Source organism: Triturus cristatus, chromosome 3_1 (genome assembly GCF_964204655.1).
Source record: "Triturus cristatus chromosome 3_1, aTriCri1.1, whole genome shotgun sequence".
Classification (NCBI taxonomy): Eukaryota; Metazoa; Chordata; class Amphibia; order Caudata; family Salamandridae; genus Triturus; species Triturus cristatus.
The window spans coordinates 226,853,196-226,872,933 of NC_140583.1; the positions used below are offsets into that span (position 1 = coordinate 226,853,196).

Genomic DNA, 19,738 nt, shown 5'->3' on the forward strand with positions numbered 1-19,738 from the left:
ACTTTCTGCCCTGGCTGGTACACAGTCAGCACAGCCTTTTGGTCATGCTAAGCTTTTTGGAGTTCTTGGCTTGCCTTAACGTTTTTAGAAGCCTTCTTCATATACTCTGCCATCCTGGAGCGGAGGCCAAGTACATAATCCACTATGTGCAGTTTGGATTGTCCGAGAGGTCTCTCCCATCCTCCCCTTACTAAACACAGGGGTCCCCTAACAGGATGCCCAAACAAAAGCTCAAAAGGGCTGTAGCCAACCCCCTTTTGTGGGACCTCTCTGTAAGCAAACAGAAGGCAGGGTAAAAGGATGTCCCATCTTCGCCTAAGCTTGTCTGGTAAACCTTTTATCATCCCTTTTAGGGTCTTGTTGAATCTCTCCACAAGCCCATTGCACTGTGGGTGATAGGGTGTGGTGAACTTGTAGTTCACACCACACTCTTTCCACATTGCAGTCAAATATCCTGACATAAAGTTGGCACCTCTGTCAGAAATAACCTCCTTTGGAAAGCCCACTCTGGAGAATACTCCAATTAGGGCCCTTGCCACAACAGGAGCTGTTGTGGTCCTTAGGGCTATAGCTTCTGGATACCTGGTGGCATGGTCCACTATCACCAGTATGAATCTGTGCCCAGATGCTGTTTGGGGGTCCATTGGTCCTACAATGTCTATCCCCACTCTCTCAAAGGGAACCCCCACCACAGGTAGTGGTATGAGGGGGGCCTTTGTGGTGCCACCTGATTTGCCACTGGCTTGGCAGGTGAGACAGGAGCGACAAAACTCCTTGGTATCTTCTGACATATGAGGCCAGTGAAAGTGAGGGACAAGTCTGTCCCAAGTCTTGTTCTGGCCTAAGTGTCCTGCAAGGGAAATATCATGGGCCAAGGTAAGAAGGAAGCCTCTGAAACTCAATGGTATGACCAACCTCCTGGACGCACCAGGCTTGGGGTCTCTAGCCTCTGAGTACAGTAGTCCTTCATCCCAATACACTCTATGGGTACCTTGAGCATTCCCTGCAGCCTCAGCAGCAGCCTGCTGTCTGAGGGGTTCAAGAGAAGGACAGTCTATTTGTGCCTGCCTCAGATCTGCCCTTGAAAGTCCCCCTGTCCCAAGAAACTCAACCTGATCAGGTTCAAGTTCTTCTAGGACAGTTCATTCAGGGCTCTCAGAATCATCCTCCTGTGAGGGCTGATCCACCACCTGAGGCAGGGGGGAAGGCACAGCCTTGACCCTACTGCTCTTTCTCTTGGGTTGTGTCTGGTCCATTGTCCCAGGATCCAGCACTTGTTCAGTGTTACACTTTTTGGCCTGTGACCTGGTCACAGCAAGGACATGTGCATCTATCCCAAGCATTTCTGCATGGGTCCTATACTCCACTTCAGACCAAACTGAAGTTTCAAGGTCATTTCCCAACAAACACTCTACAGGAAGGTCTGAACTTACCACAACTTTCTTGAGGCCAGTTACCCCTCCCCAGGAGAAGTTAACAATTGCCACACTATGGGAAGTAGTGGCATTGCTAGCGTTGGTCACTAGGTAATTCTCACCTAGCATGATCTGTCCAGGGTCCACAAAGGCAGGTGTCCCCATTGTGACACTAGCCCCAGTGTCCCTGTAGGCCTGAGCCATTCTCTGGTTGATAAAAGGAGTCTGTCTGTACTTGCCCAGGTTACTGGGACCTACAGTAGAGGACAAAGCTATGTCCCCATCACAGATCAGAACTGCCTGAGTAGGTATCCTGACTAGGCCAGAATCCTCCTCAGTTCCCAGGGTTAACCCTACTACACCCTTTTGCTGGGAACCACCACTTACAGCTGAACTAGGGGGTACAGTTGCCTTAGGGGCAATGGTGGCTGGGGGCTTATCCTTTTTGGTGCACTCACTAAACCAATGTGAGTTTGACTTACAATAGTTGCACCATGGTTTCTTTTGGCCATCTTTCTTCTTATCCTTTTTAGAACCACCCTCCCCCTGAGCCTTTTGGGGGCCTGGTGAAGACTTCTGGTCTTTTTGTTTCTGATCATTACCCTTCTGGTCTGCCTTTTTCTGATCACCGCCCTGGTTCTGGTTTTTCTGCTTAACTCTAGTCCTGACCCACCTATCTGCCTTCTTTCCCAATTCCTGGGGAGAAGTTAGGTCAGAGTCAATCAAGTGTTGATGCAACAGCTGGTTTTGACAGTTATTAAGGATTTGTTCTCTCATGATCAAATTATACAATCCTGTATAGTCCTTAACCTTACTACCCAATAACCAGCCTTCCAGAGCCTTAGTGGCACAATCTACAAAGTCAGTCCAGTCCTGAGTCTGTGGCTTCTGGGTATCCCTGAACAACAACCTGTATTGTTCAGTGGTTAGGCCAAACCCATCAATCAGAGCACTCTTCAGGACAGTGTAATTGTCAGCATCCTCATCACTAACTGTGAGGAGCTTGTCTCTACCTTTCTCAGAGAAGGAGAGCCACAAGATAGCTGCACACTGACTTTGGGGTACCTACTGTACTTTGCAAGCCCTCTCCAAAGCAGTTATCCATTTGTGGATGTCATCCCCACACTTGTAGGGAGGGACAATCTTGCTCAGGTTTCTATTATCATAGGTCCTGTCTCTATCCTTAGGGATATTGCTGCCACCAGTGGGCTCTAACCCACTTAACTTGTGCTCTCTGGCCAGAGCAAGCTTCTCCTTGGCAAGGGCAAGTTCTTCCCTCTCAATCCTCAGATTAGCTTCCATCATTCTGGCCTCATGCTCTTTTCTCTGTGGGGAAGTCATTCCCCTGTGAGAAGAGGCATTGGAGCTGTTAGAGACATGGGAGTGGATGGATTCCCTTGAAGGGGATCTGTCTGTCCTGCTTCTCTGGTTAAGCCCACTTGAGGGTCTGAATGGGGGGACCCCCGTCAGACTCCCATGTAGGCTTAAGTTAGCCTGGCTAAGTCTCCCAACTTTGATCTGGCTGTCTACCTCATCTTCTGAAGTCCCATCTGACTCATCTGTAGTGGGTAGACCCTCACCTGTACCTAGGGTACTAGCCTGGGAGGCCCTGCGAGCATCATACGCCTCTAGGATCTCTACTAGCTGAATGAGGGTAGGGTTTGAACCCTGTTTTAACTTTCTGGAGGTACACAATTGTCTCATCTCCTGAAAAGTTAGGGTATCATATCTAGAGGGGATCTTTCTAGGATCTACCCCTCCTGGGAGAGAATCAACTTGATCTCCTCTCAGAGACATGATCTAGTGAGGGTGTGGTGTGTGCACCTACCTACACTAGTTGTATCTACTAAACCTCTCTAGTAGTTGTAGTCAGGGTGTGCTAGGCCCTTCAACCTACAACAACTAAGTCCAGTAGGACTTAAGTATTTATAATCTATGTTATATGTACCTAACAATATCTTATGTGATCTTTCAATTTAGTATCTCAAGATTACAATGGTATTACAACGGCAAGCTCAGATCCCAACCGCTGCTCACCAATGTGAGAAGTTGGCCTGATATATGATGTCACTAATTCTAGTATACACCTTGTATCAGTCCAAACAAACCTTATGGTGATTGGTTGTAAAGTCAACCTTATAGACCAGCTATCCTAGTGGTAGCATGGACAAGAGCAGTCTTAGGCTAAACTCTGAATGGCATGTGAAGCCAGCTGTTGTACCATATGTAATCCCTTGAATACCAAATGAAAGGACACCACAACAGATATATATAAAAATAGAATGTATTTATTCTAGTCAAACCCTCAGCACTCTTTATGAGATTTGTGGTAAGTACAACACAGTCTTATTTAAGTATACATTTAAGTCACACAGGTAAGTAATACAGTTAGGCCCTAGGGGCCACGCAAACCATATACTAAGTAAGTGGTATAAGGACCACTGTCACGAACACAGGAGAGGCCTAGGCCTAGGGAATCGCTGGGGCTACACTATACTACCAAAGGTTAGGAAGTGGGAGGCCCACGGGATTCAGGTGCAGAGTGGAAACACTTGCGCGTAATGCGTAAAAGTCGATAGAAATAGAAGTTATTAGAATTTAACAGTTTTAGGACACTTCCGGAATAGCTAGGAAGTCGATACTTGGAAACTAGACCCTAGGATAGTCAATACCCTTGTGAGCACCGAAGTACTCAAGTTACCTAGCCCACGGGCTGCGGGTGCATAGGTGTGAACTTGCGTCGGGTTTCGTCGTTGACTCCTATGGATGCCTGAAGGAAAGTTGCTGACAGGCAGTCAGTAAAGAGTGTCCGGTGGCAAGCAGAAGGGACAGAGTCTAGGTCACCAGCCAGGAGCCGGGAAGGAACCAGGAAGGAACCAGGCGATGTCGTGAAGATGCAGGTGAAGAGGTGAAGCTTGTCGCAGCAGCCACGGGTACCAGGAGGCGTCGAGGACGACCAGGACCAGGAGGTGAGCTGTCCCACGAAGGTTGTTGCTGTCGGCGGCTTCGAAGTCGAGTCAGAACCCAACAAGCCTTGGCAAGCGGAACCCACGCAGGATGGAGGACTTGCTTCTGGTGCAGACCAGGAAGGTCTGGGGTGCTTCTCTTTCACAGAGGAGCGGGTGCCAGTCTGGAGGAGCCGGACCAGCAAGATGAAAACAAAGGTTCGTCGTCGCAGAGGTCACTAGCCAACGGGCCAGCAACCGGACAACACGTCGAGCAACTCAGGTGCAGAAGGGCCCCACGCAGAACAAGTGAAGTGTGGGGAGCTGGTCTTCTTTGCAGATGGTGCTCGGGATGGGGGCTTCTCAATTCCCCAAGCACAGCCTCGAGGGAGTCTCGGAAGTCGCGCTAGTCAGGTACTAGCCACTTTTCCCAAGTCGCCAGTCCTACGTCCCTCGTCGCCTCCATGGGTCTCAGCTTCGCTGTTGGTGTGGATCTGGGTCAGAGGTGTCTGGAAGTCTCGGCTCTGGTCAGTCTCTGCAGTCGTCCCTCGTAGGATCAGTCGCAAAGCAAGCAGCGGTCGCTGGATGGTGCCTGGTTGCCCAGTGTGGTCACTCCTTGGCCACAAGGGAGATTTCTTCAGTCTTCTTCCTGAGGTTGAATGTCGAAGGTCCAGAGTTTCTGTACAAGTTGCAGATTCAGGTTAATCTAATTTAGCAGGGCTCAGCTACCTACTGATATACTGGGCTAGTGGGCTGGGCTACCTGCAAGGTCCCTCCTTTCGGTGGGACCAGGAAGGGGAGTGGTTACACCCCCTTTCCTTTGTCCAGTTTCGCGCCAGAGCTGGGGCTGGAGTGCCCCAGCGCCGGTTTGAACTGGACTATGCATGGGACACCTTGTGTGCCCCAGGCAGTGTCTAGTTTCTTTCATCCCTCCCTGCCCCAATACACTAACTCCTGTCTGGGGTGGTGCTCGCACCTCCCAAGGCAGGAAGCCTATTGTTCAAGCCTCCCTCGCTGGAAGGACTCCCAGCAGCAGGAGGTCAGACTTGTGTCTGTGGCAGCAGCATCCATTTTGTGATGCTGGGGCTCTGGTTAACTTTAACCGGGTAAGCAGGTTTCAACATGTCTTCTCCCTCTAGAAGGGAGGAATAATATCCTCATTGCCAGAAATGGGATGGGGGTATTATTCCAAAGTGTTAGACACCTTACACGACATGTTTTGATAAAGCCAAACCATAGTTACCATAACCGTTTAAGATTATAAGGCACTTTAAGAGTATATGGTAGGCTATATAAGGACATGGTTCCGAAAGCTGCAGACAGGCTCAGCTCATGCTAGAGCACCATCTCACATGTTACCAAGCACTCTGCCTCCAGGATTGTTAAGGCCTGCCATAGGAGTGGCTGATAGGTCCACATGTGTCTATATATAAGGTAGGTATAGGAATACTACACCTAAGCAAGGGGTGATTACACAACCTTGCCCCAGCTGAGTGATCAGCCAGTTGGGTCATAATGGAGGGCCAGGCCAGGGGTGGCACAATACATGCTGCAGCCCCTGGTAGGGCTAGGGTACACCTATGCCCTGGGTACCTAAGGTACACTGTACAGGGGCCAATAAGGTGATCCTAACCAATTGGGTTATGCACCTAAAGTACATAGTATAAATTTAGAGAGAGAACAGCTGGGCTGTGGGTCTGATTGGCAGGCCCACAGCCACATCTAAGTCGAAAACCAGTGAAGCAAAAGCAAAAAGTGGGGGTGAACATAGAAAGCAGACCCTACTCTCCTACAATAGCCACCCCCCGGGATCCCCTGGAGAAGCCGGAGTGCCACACTCTACCCGTAACGGGCCATAAAGGGACAGTGGTTGCCCAATAAATGTGTCTCCTGGAGGAGGAGGATATCGATGTGGAGGCGTTATGCATAACGCAAAACTGCGGTACGCTTCAACTTGTCCAGGAGACCGTTAACATTCCACGATAGGACGTGTAGGGAGGCCCCGGTCATGGTGTCGGCTATCACGGCGGGTGGAATCTGGGGCTAGGCCGCGCCAGCTCCCGGAGCAATATGAGCGCGAGCTGGGGCCGGGACGTGTGCAGGTGGGTGCGCACACCAAGAGCTAGGACTATCTCTACTGAGAGGGCATGTATCCGTCCGTGGAAGCTGAAACAGTAAGACAACTAAAAGAACAACAACAAAGGCAGAACCCATTCCCCAACCAACCCCCAATCCCCACCCACCACCCTACACTTCAAGAACGGAAGCATCTGTCGACCCCTTAATCAACTAAACCAAACTAAAACACTCGGATCTATAGCGTGGAGGACCCCTCCAGAAGCACGGATTAATGTGAGCCTCAGCATAGAGCAATAGAGAGAGCAGGGAAGTCCATCAAAGACAGGTGCCCCCCCCCCCGGGGGTTGAAGCACCGCCCTCCACAGCAAGCCAGCGTCCAGACCTAAGGCCAGGGCAGCTAAAGGGTGGAAGTACGAGAGAGGTCTGAGTCCACCTGGGCCCGTGGTGGGGGGGAACCCGTTAAGTCCTCTGTGGAGCGGCACCTGTTGCGCGGCGGAGAGCCTGATTGACTGGAGGAATCACGGCGATCGGGGGCCGCCCCCCTGGAGGAGCAGCCTGCTGAAGCGTGTAGATGGCACCCCCTACGGGACCTCGTGTGACACTGCCGTTGGCGCCCCGGTGATCTCGGCCCCACCGGAGGCGGCCCCGTATGTTCTGAGGAGTCCTCTTGCTGAAGGCGGAGGGGACGCTCTTCCGCCAGCCATGCCCACGCCGCCTGAGGAGTATCAAAGAATTGTGTCTTGCCCTGAAAAATGACTCGAAGGCGTGCCGGGAATTGGAGCTTGTATTGGATGCCCAGAGTGCGCAGCTTCTTCTTAACCTCCGTGTAGGAGCGCCGAAGGTCCTGAACTTCCCTGGTGTAGTCCGGGAATACCATAATAACGTGGTTTTGGAACTTAAGGGGACCGTTCGCCCTGGCCGCCCGTAAGATGGCATCACGGTCTTTGAAGTTGAGAATTTTAAGGATGATGGGGTGGGGTGGGGCACCGGGAGGAGGTCTAGGCACCAAGGACATGTGGGCCCTTTCTACAACAAACCAAGTTGACAAAGCCTCCCCCGGCATCCAGGACCGAAACCATTGTTCCACGATGGTGGCCTGTTGCCCCGCTTCCACCCCCTCGGGAAACCCCACCAGGCGAAGGTTGTTGCGACGTGCACGGTTTTCAGCATCCTCGGCATGCCTGTGGAGCTCCCCGGTACGAGCTCGAAGTTGGGCCACCTGATCCTTCAGTTGGGAGATATCATCCTCTGTTGTGGAGAGGCGGGATTCGGCCCCTGTCAGTCGGGCGGTGGTGTTGCGAAGGTCCTGTCTGAGGAGGGACACGGCACCTTAATTTCCCCTATCTTCCCCTCTACGGACGCCTGAGAGGCACTGATGGCCTGAAGGATGGTAGCCAGGTCCTTGTCTGAAGTAGTAAACCGATCCATTTTGGTCTGGGTGGCCCCCGGCGCTGGCCTGGGGCCCTTGTCCCTTCACATGGCCGGGGACCGGACCCACTGCCACTGCGGCCGCGAGAGACCCAGATAGGATGAGGGATCACTGAGGGGGAGGGGATCCAGAAACCTGCAGGTGTGTGAATTGTCCGCAATCCCCGCGGGAACCGCACCCGAAGAGAGTAGTCCGTGGATACCACCAAGGTAGGGGCGCGGCAACCACAAAGTGACAGGGAGTAGCTAAGGGGCGGGTGGGCACGCATCAACCCCTGCGCCGTTGCCCGAACCGGCAGCCGATCCCCCCACTCCCACATAAGGCCACCTGCGACTCCTACGCCACATTCCGCAGCATGCAGCAGCCCGTTGCTCGCAAATGGCCTCCTCAGGAGCGGCGCCGGCCGACAAGCCGGCCGAGTTCCCACCAGGAGCCCTTCCAGCCAAAAGACCGCCACTCTCCCGGGCCACCGGTCGAACCGGCAGCCGATCCCCTCCACTCACCACACAAATCCGCCAGCCGACTCCTCCGCCACTCTCCGCAGCCTGCAGCCGACCGCCGCTCACCAGTGGCCTCCTCCGGAGCGGCGCCGGCCGAAAAGCCGGCCAAAGTCCCACCAGGGACCCCTCCAGCCGAAAGACCGCCACTTCCCCGGGCCGCCGGTCTTCTAGCGCCACTCCTCACCGGCACCTCAATCACCGCCGCCGGGTCACAGAGACGGGGGGCTAGGAGGCCCTATGCAGCCAGAACACGTAGGAGGCAGGAAGATGCGGGGGGAGGCAGGGGCCGCAATTCATGTCACCACCACCATCTTGCAGCCTGCCGGGCCCCCGGCCTGCCGCACCCTGCCAAAAGTGCTTCCACAGCCCCAAGGTCGTCCACCCTGCCCCCGCGCCTGCCGATGCACCGGCCGATCGGGGTCTCGAAGCACCACTGGTAACAGAGATGGGGGGCTATGAGGCCCTATGCAGCCAGAGCACGCAGGAGGATAGGGGGGGGGGCGGGGGCTGCAGTTCACGCCGCCACCACCATCTTGCTGACAGCCGGTCCCCTGGCCTCCCTCTCCCCGTCAAAAGTGCCACCACAGCTCCAAGGCGGTCCACCTTGCCCCCGCGCCGGCCGATGCACCGGCCGATCAGGGTTGCGAAGCTCCACAAGCAATGTCCTGATGAGCGGCAGCCCCGCCACTCAGGGGCCGCCGATGCAGAACCGCCCCGCGCGGGCCGCCGCCCGACCCTCAGCGGCCTCTCAGCTCACGCGTGGCCCGGCACCACCTCTCAAGGCCGAGCCTCCCGCCGCGGCGGCCGCGACAGGCCACAGGCGCCGCGGAATACTGCCGGATCAGCAGGAGAAAGGGACCCCGGGAGGGAAACACCGCTAGACGCAGGTAAGTAGCACAGATACGCGCTGAGGGTTACCGCATTCGAGGCGGATGACCGAAGGGTCCGGAGCACTCTTGGAGTGCAGCCGCCATCTTGACGCCTCAGACCGGAAGTCCAAGAATATCGAATTTAAGGTAAATATAAATTATTTAAATATCAAAATCATTAATCATTAATCTTGTTTACAAAAATATAGTTGGTTATAATTTCGATTTTTTATTATGTATTTTAGTATATATTTTAAGTGTATTATGATGTAGATTTTTTGTATAATTATTGTTAATGTTTTTTAATATAGTGGTTACATTTGGATTAGTTATTGGAAGTAATTTAATTGATTTTTGTGACTTTTTAGTACTGTAGCGGGTTGTGGGTTTATAGGGGTACAGGGTGGGACTTAATTTAATTATAATAATGAAAATACATTAATGATTATTTTTAAATTAATATTATTTATTTAATTTATAACTAATTATGTTAATTGTGCAAGCATTTTTTTATGTGAGGGTTGTGGGGTTTATAGGGGTACAGTGTGGGGAGTAAATTAATTCAAATATATGAATAATTAATTGGTCATTAATATTAATTATTTAATTGATAATGATGTTAATTGTGTATTTTTTTTATTTTAGGTGTGGTGTGGGGTTTTTAGGGTACAGGGTGGGAAGTAAATTTATTCTCTAAGTAATTCATATTCATATTTTTAATTAATAATAATTATTTAATTCATGAATAATTTTGTTAATTGTGTAATTAAAATATTTTAATTTACATTTCAAGTGTGGGTTGTGGGATTTGTAGGGGTATTTGTTGGGAGGAAAAGTAATTTAAATAGGTAATAATTACATTTTTAATTGATATTAAATATTACATTTATAATTACTATTCTTAATTGTGTAATTATTTTTTGTAAATTTTTAGGAGAGTGTTGTGTGTTTTTTGGGGTATATTGTGGGAAGCAAATTATTGATATTTAATTAATAATTTTTTTTCATTAAGATAAATGTATGTTATTAGTGTGAATAATTAGCTTTTGAAAATTAAGTTTTAGGTGCAGGTTGTGAGTTTTGTGTAAGGGTATATGGTGGGATGCAACTAAATTAAAATTATTTAAGATTTTTTTTGTTAATGAATAATTTATTATTATAAATATTTATTTACATAAAATATTTTTGTATTTTAATTCTAATAATATTTTTAGTTATTTGTATGTATATAACATATGTATTTAGTTTATTTAATATAACTTATCTTTGTATTTCTTATGAACATATTTATACTTTTATTTGTTTACTATGTTTTTGAAATTATTTTATTATTTTGAAGGGAATTTGTTTGTTTCTAATGTTGCATTGACTTCAGTGGGATTATTAAATGTTACCCTTCCACAATCCAACACTTTCCCTACTTTTGCACTTATTGAAGTGGGAATGGTAAATGTTACCACTCTGCAACTCATCACTTTCCTTACTGTTGCACTCTTTGGAGTGGGAATAGTAAATTTTACCCCACCCGCTATCCAACTTACTGTAGTGAGAATAGTAAATTTTGATCCTCCGTAATCTAACACTTTCCCTACTGTCGCACTGAATGGAGTGGGAATAGTAAATTTTACCCCACCCGCTATCCAACACTTTCCCTACTGTTGCACTGACTGGAGTGGGAATAGTACATTTTACCCCTACTGTTGCACTGATTGGAGTGGGAGTATAACATTTTACCCCTCCACAATCCAACACTACTGTTGCACTGACTGGAGTGGGAATAGTACATTTTCACCACCGACTGCCTGTCGATCGAGGCCGAGACGGTGGCAGTCAGAGGCAACTCCGACCGACATCGTAATAAGTGGATGTTGCGCCACTGAGACTCGAACTAGGATCCATAGCTCTCAAGTCTGCTGCTCTGGCCGCTGCGCCACATCCTCTCCATTCCCGTGATACTTGTCAGGTAGCACCTTCCTTCGTTCCTTTGTCCCGGAAGGTGATTGATAAAAACAGCTAATTATTCATCACATAGATGAAACCAATGCATTACGAATGCTTGTGTAATGTAATTGCTGCTCATGTAAAGCGCTCCAGTTAATAGCTACTGGTCGAGTTTGCGCTATATTAAACTGAAACAAAAACACCAATTGATGGCTATTCACTTAGTTTGGGTGGACCAGAGAGCTAGCTGTCTTGAGTGGGTGGGCCTTCCTGTCTCCTCTCCCTCGAACAAAGCCTTGCTGAGAAACTGGCTCTGCCTTTTCAATGCCAACCACAACCTGAACTTACAAAGATACCTAAATGTGATTCTGTTCAATCAATCAATCAAAGACATTTATATCGCGCACTACTCACCCGGAGGGTCTCAAGGCGCTTGGGGGGGGGCAGGGTCCGCTACTGCTCGAACAGCCAGGTCTTGAGCTGCCTCCTGAAGGCGAGGTGGTCTTGGGTCAGGCGGAGGTGGGTCGGGAGGGAGTTCCAGGTCTTGGCGGCCAGGTGGGAGAAGGACCTTCCTCCTGTTGTGGCTCTTCGGATGCGGGGGACGGCGGCGAGGGCGTGGCTGGTTGATCGGAGCTGGCGTGTGGGAGCATAAAAGTTGAGGCGGCTGTTGAGGTAACTCGGGCCTTGGTTGTGAAGGGCTTTGTGTGCGTGGGTGAGGAGGCGGAAGGTGATTCTCTTGTTGACCGGGAGCCAGTGCAGGTCTCTCAGGTGTCTGGAGATGTGGCTGTGTCGGGAGGTCGAGGATGAGTCTCGCTGAGGCGTTCTGGATTCGCTGGAGTCTCTTCTGGAGCTTGGCGGTTGTTCCGGCATAGAGGGCGTTGCCGTAGTCCAGGCGGCTGGTGACGAGGGCCTGGGTGACCGTCTTCTTGGTCTCGGTGGGGATCCACCGGAAGATCTTACGTAGCATGCGCAGGATGTTGAAACAAGACGAGGAGACGGCGTTGACTTGTCTGGTCATGGAGAGGGAGGTGTCCAGGATGAAGCCCAGGTTGCGTGCGTGGTCTGTCGGTTTGGGTGCGGTGCCCAGGGCGGGGGGCCACCAGGAGTCGTCCCAGGCGGAGGGTGAGGAGCCCAGGATGAGGACTTCCGTCTTGTCTGAGTTCAGTTTCAGGCGGCTGGTCATCATCCACTCGGCTGCGTCTTTCAACCCTTCGTGTAGGTTGGCTCTGGCAGTGTCGTTGGTGAGGGAGAGGATCAGCTGGGTGTCGTCGGCGTAGGAGATGATGTTGAGGTTGTGTTGGCGTGCGATGGCTGCAAGGGGGCTCATGTAGACATTGAAGAGGGTGGGACTGAGCGAGGAGCCCTGAGGAATGCCGCAGATGACATCGGTGGCTTCTGACCTGAACGAGGGGAGGCGGACTCTCTGTGTCCTTCCAGCGAGGAAGGAGATGATCCACTCCAGTGCCTTCTCCTGGATTCCAATGTTGCTGAGGCGCTGCACTAGGGTGCGGTGGCAAACAGTGTCGAACGCCGCGGAGAGGTCTAGGAGGATGAGGGCCGCTGTTTCTCCGTTGTCGAGCAGGGCTCGGATGTCATCGGTGGCAGCGATGAGGGCAGTCTCGGTGCTGTGGTTGGCCCTGAAGCCCGACTGTGAGGGGTCGAGGGAACCATTCGTTTCGAGGAAGGCGGCCATTTGCTTGTTGACTGTCTTCTCGATGACTTTGGCTGGAAACGGGAGGAGCGAGATGGGGCGGTAGTTTTTGAGTTCAGTGGGGTCCGCTGTTGGTTTCTTTAGTAGGGCGCTGAGTTCGGCGTGCTTCCAGCTCTCAGGGAAGGTGGCGGTGTCGAAGGAGGTGTTGATGATGTCCCGCAGGTGGGGTGCGATGACGGCGTCGGCCTTGTTGAAGACGTGGTGAGGGCAGGGGTCGGTCGGAGATCCGGAGTGGATGGAGTTCATCGTGCGGATGATGTCTTCGGTGCTGATTGGGATCCAGGCGCTGAGGGTGGTGGTGGGGGGCGTTGGTGCGGTCGTGGGGAGCGCTGGTTGTGTGCTGAAGCTGTTGTGTATGTCCGCGATCTTGTTGTGGAAGTAGGAGGCGAGGGAGTTGCAGAGGTCTTGTGATGGTGTGATGTCGTTGTTTCCGGCGTTGGGGTTGGAGAGCTCTTTCACGATGTTGAAGAGTTCCTTGCTGTTGTGTGCGTTGTTGTCCAGCCGCTCCTTGAATGCTGTTTTCTTGGTGGCGTGGATCAGTTGATGGTGCTTTCGGGTGGCGAGCTTGAGGGTGGTCATGTTGTCTGGTGTTGGGTCTCTTCTCCATGCTTTCTCGAGGGCTCGGCAGTTCTTCTTGGAGCTCTTGAGTTCGTCGGTGAACCATGGGGCCTTCTTGCTGCCGGGTCTGCTGGGCAGGGTCCTCAGAGGGGCGAGGTCGTCTGCGCAGTTGCTGATCCACTTCGTGAGGTTGTCGGCGGCCTGGCTGGGGTTCGCTGAGCTGGCGGGAGGGTGCTGGCTCAGGGATGCGGCAAGCTGGTCGGCTGTGATCTTGTTCCAGCTTCTTCGTGCAACCTGTTGCTGATGGTGGTGGATCGTGGTTCTTCTGAAGCTGAAGTGGATGCAGCTGTGGTCCGTCCAGTGGAGTCCGGTTGCGTGGCTGAAGACGATGTCCTTGCTGGATGAGAAGACGGCGTCGAGTGTGTGTCCAACGAGGTGGGTGGCGGTGGTCACCAGCTGCTTGAGACCGAGGTTGGCGAGGTTGTCAAGCAGGGAGGTGGTGTTGCGGTCGTTGTTGTTCTCCAGGTGGAAGTTGAGGTCCCCGAGGAGGATGTAGTCAGCGGAGGGGAGGGCGTGCGGGCTGATGAAGTCGGCGAAGTCTTCGCTGAACTGAGTGCGTGGTCCCGGGGGTCGGTAGATCAGGGTGCCTCTGAGGGTGGTCTTGGGGTCGGTGTGGATCTGGAAGCGCAGGTGTTCGGCGGTTGTCAGGGTGTCGTCGGTGTTGGTCGTGATGCGGATGGTGTTCCTGTGGATGATGGCGATGCCTCCTCCCGTCTGGTTTGTTCGGTCCCTCCGGGTGATCTTGTAGCCCTTCGGGATGGCGATGGCGATGTCGGGCGCTGAGGAGGCGTTCATCCATGTTTCCGTGAGGAAGGCGACGTCTGGAGATGTGGTGTCGAGGGGGTTCCAGAGTTGGACGGCGTGTCTGTGGACGGAGTGGGTGTTGAGCAGGATGCACTTCAGGGGGTTGCTGCTGGTGTTCACAGTGCAATGATACAACAGTAATATGCTGCTTGAAAAACCCTACAGAAAAAAATCAAACACTCTTAACTCTTAACATTTAACCTAATCTTGCATTATGCAAGATTAGGTTAAACATGTGAAATGTAAACAGAAACTACATCACTGACACTAAATCACTGACAACAATTACCTTAATGGTTTGTACAATCATTGTTCAGAAATTGATCGATGTTTTTGCCTGTAAAGTTAAAGTTATGAATACAGGGTCTGATAGAGTTCTGTTTCAATGTCAGTTTTTAGGCTTTGCCTCCACAGCACTTGTGCTGTGCTTGTGAAATCTATTACATTTAATATACACCTTAAAAGGGGCTTACATCCCACCCCCTTTCTTTCCTGGCTTAACATCGTTTCCTGTGGTTGCCACTTTTCCTCTGTTTCTATTGGCTGTAGCATACTGTTCCACATGTGCTTCTCTTTTCAGTTTACCGATTGCTGAAGTACTGTTTCCATCCTTTTTTTAGGAACTATTTTTTAAAGGTTTTTAGCTGCACAGACTGCATGCATTTAAAGCGTGCCTACTCCGATGTCTTTTATTTAACGTTTTTAGCATGCATTTCATGGAAAGGTATTCTTTCGTCCCAATTAGCCGCGCAGCGAATACAGAGATATTTGGATCCCACTTGCCACATCAAAATAAACAATCTCATGCAACACTTAGAAACTTTCACCTCTAACATATGAAGTTTTCGTTCACAATGTCAATGCCACTTGTCGGCAACCACTTCCGGTGCTCACTGTGCTTTAGTTTATACGCTAAGGATCGAATCGTTAAGAAGCCAGCATGCCAATACAACAATAGCAAGGGACTTTACAAGCATCATGGATAGGCATGCTTCCTTTTATTATAGCCATAGAGAATTGGATTCCTTTCACTCCACTCATTTACAGCTAATGTCTGACACTCCAGAGCTGATTAGTGCGTCTTCTCTGTCTCTCGTTTTAGAACGCACTTGCGCTCCACACCTCTGTAATTTGTGCATCAAGCCTAGCTCCAAGTGCCGCCATATTTGTAGTCGGTGAACTTCCAGGCTTAATCCTGACATCCTGACAGGGATGGTCTAGTGAAACCACTTGTCAGCAGTGCACTGAGATCTAGGTTTTTCTTAAGTTTAAGAGGGTGAGTAAGAGGAAACATTCTTTATGTTCAAATTAACCCTGGGCGTAGTGGGGCTACGTGGAGCATCGCGTAGTGTGGCTGAATGTACACACACTCACGCGCTCTGCGTAGCCCCACTACGCGCCGCCTGCCTCCCGCCCGCCCTCATTTTAAAATAATTTAAAGTATTTTAAAAGTAAGAGAAAATGCCTTACCTGCGGTGCGGCGTCCCGGGGCTCCCTCTTCCTGGTTCACGGCAACTTCTTCTCACAAATGCGCATGCGCGGCCTCCCGCGCAAGCGCATTTCTCACGAGAAATGTGCATGCGCGGGCGTCCGCGCATGCGCATTTGTGAGAAGAAGTTGCCGTGAACCAGGAAGAGGTTGCCCCAGGACGCCGCACCGCAGGTAAGGCATTTTACTTACTTTAAAATACTTTAAATTATTTTAAAATGAGGGCGGGCGGGAGGCGGGTGACGGGCAGCTCTGCTCAGCCGTGGCGTGTGCGTAGCGCTGCCTGCTACGCCTACTTCATGAACCACGAAGCAGGCAGCACTACGTACACTCCGCGGGCGGAGCGGGGCACTACGCCCACCATTAGTTCAAATACATGTGAAATGGACAGAGTACACAGCCATGCAGTAAATGATAAAAACATTAAGTTATTTATACTTCTCAATCTGTGATGATCACGTGATTGTATGATGGTAATGTGGTTCTGTAGTGGTAAATGTTTTGTGTTACAAAATTAGAGCCAATATCTACGAGTGAGCCTGTGTTTCCAACATCTGTGTGTCAGGCAACTTAATTGACTGCCATGAAAAAAGGCTGCTCATTCAGGGGTGCTGGATATGAGCCGTTAATGCTTTAAAGGCCACAAAACGTTTCTGGGTGCCTGCCAGGTAGTAGAGGAAGAAGGCCTTGTTAAGTGTCCCCTGCTCAGTGTATTCTGAACACCTGTGTGCCCTGCCCCAATGACAGGCAATGGGAGATATTCACACTGCCTTTTATTCTCTACTCTAGAGCTTCCGAACCTGCTGCGTTATAAACAGCCACCCACGATATGAACTTGCACAGCCACTTACAGGTGACCCAGTTCATTGTATAGAATGTTGTATGTATTATATTCTTTACTCTTTTTTCCAGTTCTCTTCTTGAGGCGGAGTGAGACCATTTCACAGCTTATTGCAAATTTAGTTCATGAGCTTGCTAGAATATGGTACGCATATCAAACCTGCTTGGCCGCTACATGTTTTTTTCCTTTGTTCTCCGCCATTTACCTAATCTCCCGCATTATATCACCACCAGTTACTGCACAATATATTGGCTTTCTAAATAAACAAGTCATAACACTTTTATGGAGTTTCAGTAACCTATGTTTTACAACTGCTCACCCAGCTAAATCTTACAACAACAAAAAAATGTATATTAATCACATAGGCGAAACCTAATGCATTTACCAGTGTTTGTTAAGAAAGACACCAATTGGCAGCCTGACTCCACAAAGTGGTACTATGTTAGCAGTGATCCATAGCCCCAGGAAGAATTTTTATGAGACTACCAAAATATTCTAGAAAATACATATGGGAGCCGATCTTCTCCTTGAAATGTATTATTGAGGATTTACATTTCTGCAGGTTTGAGCTACGCTTTTTAGAGTTGTTTTATTTGATTTGCTAATCAGTTGTTAAACTAGATAAATTAAGGTTACCCTAAAATGTTTCAATCTCTTTTAACAACAATGCTCTGTTGTAGTGAAGTTGGCACCGGAGTCATTTATGATTTATTCAGTATTATTGCATGTATCTGCCTTTGTGTGGAGTGTCAGCTCTTTACCTGTGAATTGTTTATGGTCATAAACCCTCACCAGTCTATTATCATTTCTTGCAGAACCACATTCGCTTCAGTACTTTAAATGCTAAGCAGATAAATAATTTGGCCTTGGAGTTGCTCCAGTTTCATGTGTGCCTGCTCTTCTATAAGTTTGTCTATTGTGGTCCATTTGATTTGGTTCCTAGGGGAAACTCCAGGTATCCCCACATATTGCTTCTTTAAGAGCATCCCAAACAATGGTGCTATCAGAGCTTTAAGTTATTGTCTGTGTGTTTATAATCTGGAGGAATGCTGAATTTCCACACACGTTCTGTTGAACCCTCCCCTATGTATCTTAGTTGTAAATGTGCTATGCAAGAACAACTAACATGTGGGAAGTGATCAGAGATCCCAATAGAGAAATAGTCATGAACTCAGCTTTCTCAATAAAACATGAAACGCCATCTCACCTTCCTGATCGCCTTTGGTGCCATTCTCGTTCCCCACAAGAAGTGAAATATTTCTCACAATTTCCCACTGGTAGGTGTCTCCTATCCGACGGGCTCCAATGCAGAGGTAGTGCCCACTATCCGAGGAGGTAGCATTTATGATTTCAATGTTGTGTTTCTGGATCTTTGCAAAAATGTTTTTATCACTGTGATTATATATTCTAAGGACCGTTTCTTTATGGACACAACAGTGTTCATTAAATTGGATTGACTGATCATCGTCTTCAAACGCAACCGAATAGAGGCACCGGGCTGGTTCTGCAGCTCTGATCCAGTACACAATAAAAGGTGACTGATTTGTTATATAATTACAGGTAAGGGTGATGTTTGTCCTTTCGGGCTTCTTAAGCTCGTCCGAACTGTCCTGAGTTGGCTCTCTTTCTTCTTCATGTGTTCTTTGTGCTATAAAATAAAAAAAATATACATCTGAATATGTTTCAAAGAATAGATGATTCAGTAGAGCACATGCATTGTAATAAGGTAAAGGTTTCACTTACAGGAGATCTTACTTCATATCTAAATTGACACATTATGCCTATTTAAATAGCTACATGAACCTGTCACCCCAAAGCGAATCACATTTTCTGCAGAAAAAGCATCATAATGTCCTCTGAACTGATTTAAACAATGTATTAGGTGTCTCTGTTATTCATGGCATTTTATATTCCAGGTTATGTCAGAACCCAGAGAAGGGTGTAATTTATTTTCAGACTTTGAGGTGAGTTGGCACATTTGATCATTGTTCTGTATCGGGACAGCCCAAATGTGGTTCGCCCAGCGCATGTTGCACCCATCAGGTCATCGCACCCCTTGCTGATGAGGGCCACTCGCCTTAGCCTGCTTTCTCAAATATACCAAATGCTCGTCCAGGCACACGCGACTGACAAATCCCCCAGACATAAACGATGGGGAAAAGAAATGGAGTGGCCTCCATACACACAGAACGGAGAGATACCCAGTGTAGGGTTAGACTATCAACCCCATACGCACAGTGTACGCTACTTCTTAAGGAAATTGTCTGAAACTGGTACTGTATACCAGAAAAGGTACTCACATAGGACTCCAATAAAATGGAACTCTGCTGGTGCAGCCGGGGGGCCTCGGGCACCCTGCAGCACGTGCTATGGCACAGCCCCAGGATGGCCACACATGGGAAGTGGTTCCTAGATGACATAGTCACAGGGTATATATTTGATACACAAATACAAGCCTATATGCTCCCTGCCTTCCTAACAAAGAAACCTCTCTCCAGCTCCTAGGCTGCTCTGATGTCCTTAGCTCTCTGTGTGGTGAAACACGTAATAGCAGCTCTATGTGGCAAGGACACACCGATCCTGCCCAGGTAATGGGTTTGTGAAAAACACCATGAAGATCGGAGGATCCTAAGACAGCTACAAAAACATTGGCACCCTTTTGAACGTTTCCCTGCTTGGGGGCTCAGGCAGGGCCGGCTTTAGTGCTGGTGGCGCCCTGTGCGACAATGTTTGTTGGCGCCCCTCCAATGACCACATCCACCACAGATTCTCTCACTAGCACCCTTTAACAGTGACCAAGTCTCCATAACCACACTCTCTCAGATGCATTGAATTAGTTGTATAGCGCCACTCATACCAGTGTAGGGTGTCCGAGAACTTTGCATGACATACACATTATACAGAGACAATCAATCATACGTGTGTAAATCAGTGTATAGGAAATGTTGCATAAGCCAAAGGACTAAAAGTGTAGGAGTCACATGTCATCCATACTGGTAGGCAGTATAGTTTAAGAGTGCTTGGTGTGGAGAAGCACAAACTCAGAGTCGAAAAAGAAACAGCATAGTTGGGAGTTTTCTTTAATATTCTAGCCAAAT

At 49.4% G+C, this 19,738-nt stretch overlaps 1 protein-coding gene across 1 annotated transcript in view; it reads right to left on the bottom strand.

The window, feature by feature from the left end:
- Positions 1–19,060, bottom strand: part of LOC146859975 (uncharacterized) — a 274,759-nt gene extending 255,699 nt beyond the window's left edge. The window contains exons 1-2 of the mRNA XM_085646127.1: positions 18,925–19,060; positions 17,848–18,288 (exon numbers count right to left, since the gene is read on the bottom strand). Of these exons, the coding sequence (XP_085502253.1) occupies positions 17,848–18,288; positions 18,925–19,060 (577 nt within the window). The remainder of the gene's footprint in view (positions 1–17,847; positions 18,289–18,924) is intronic.
- Between the last annotated feature and the right edge of the window lie 678 nt (positions 19,061–19,738).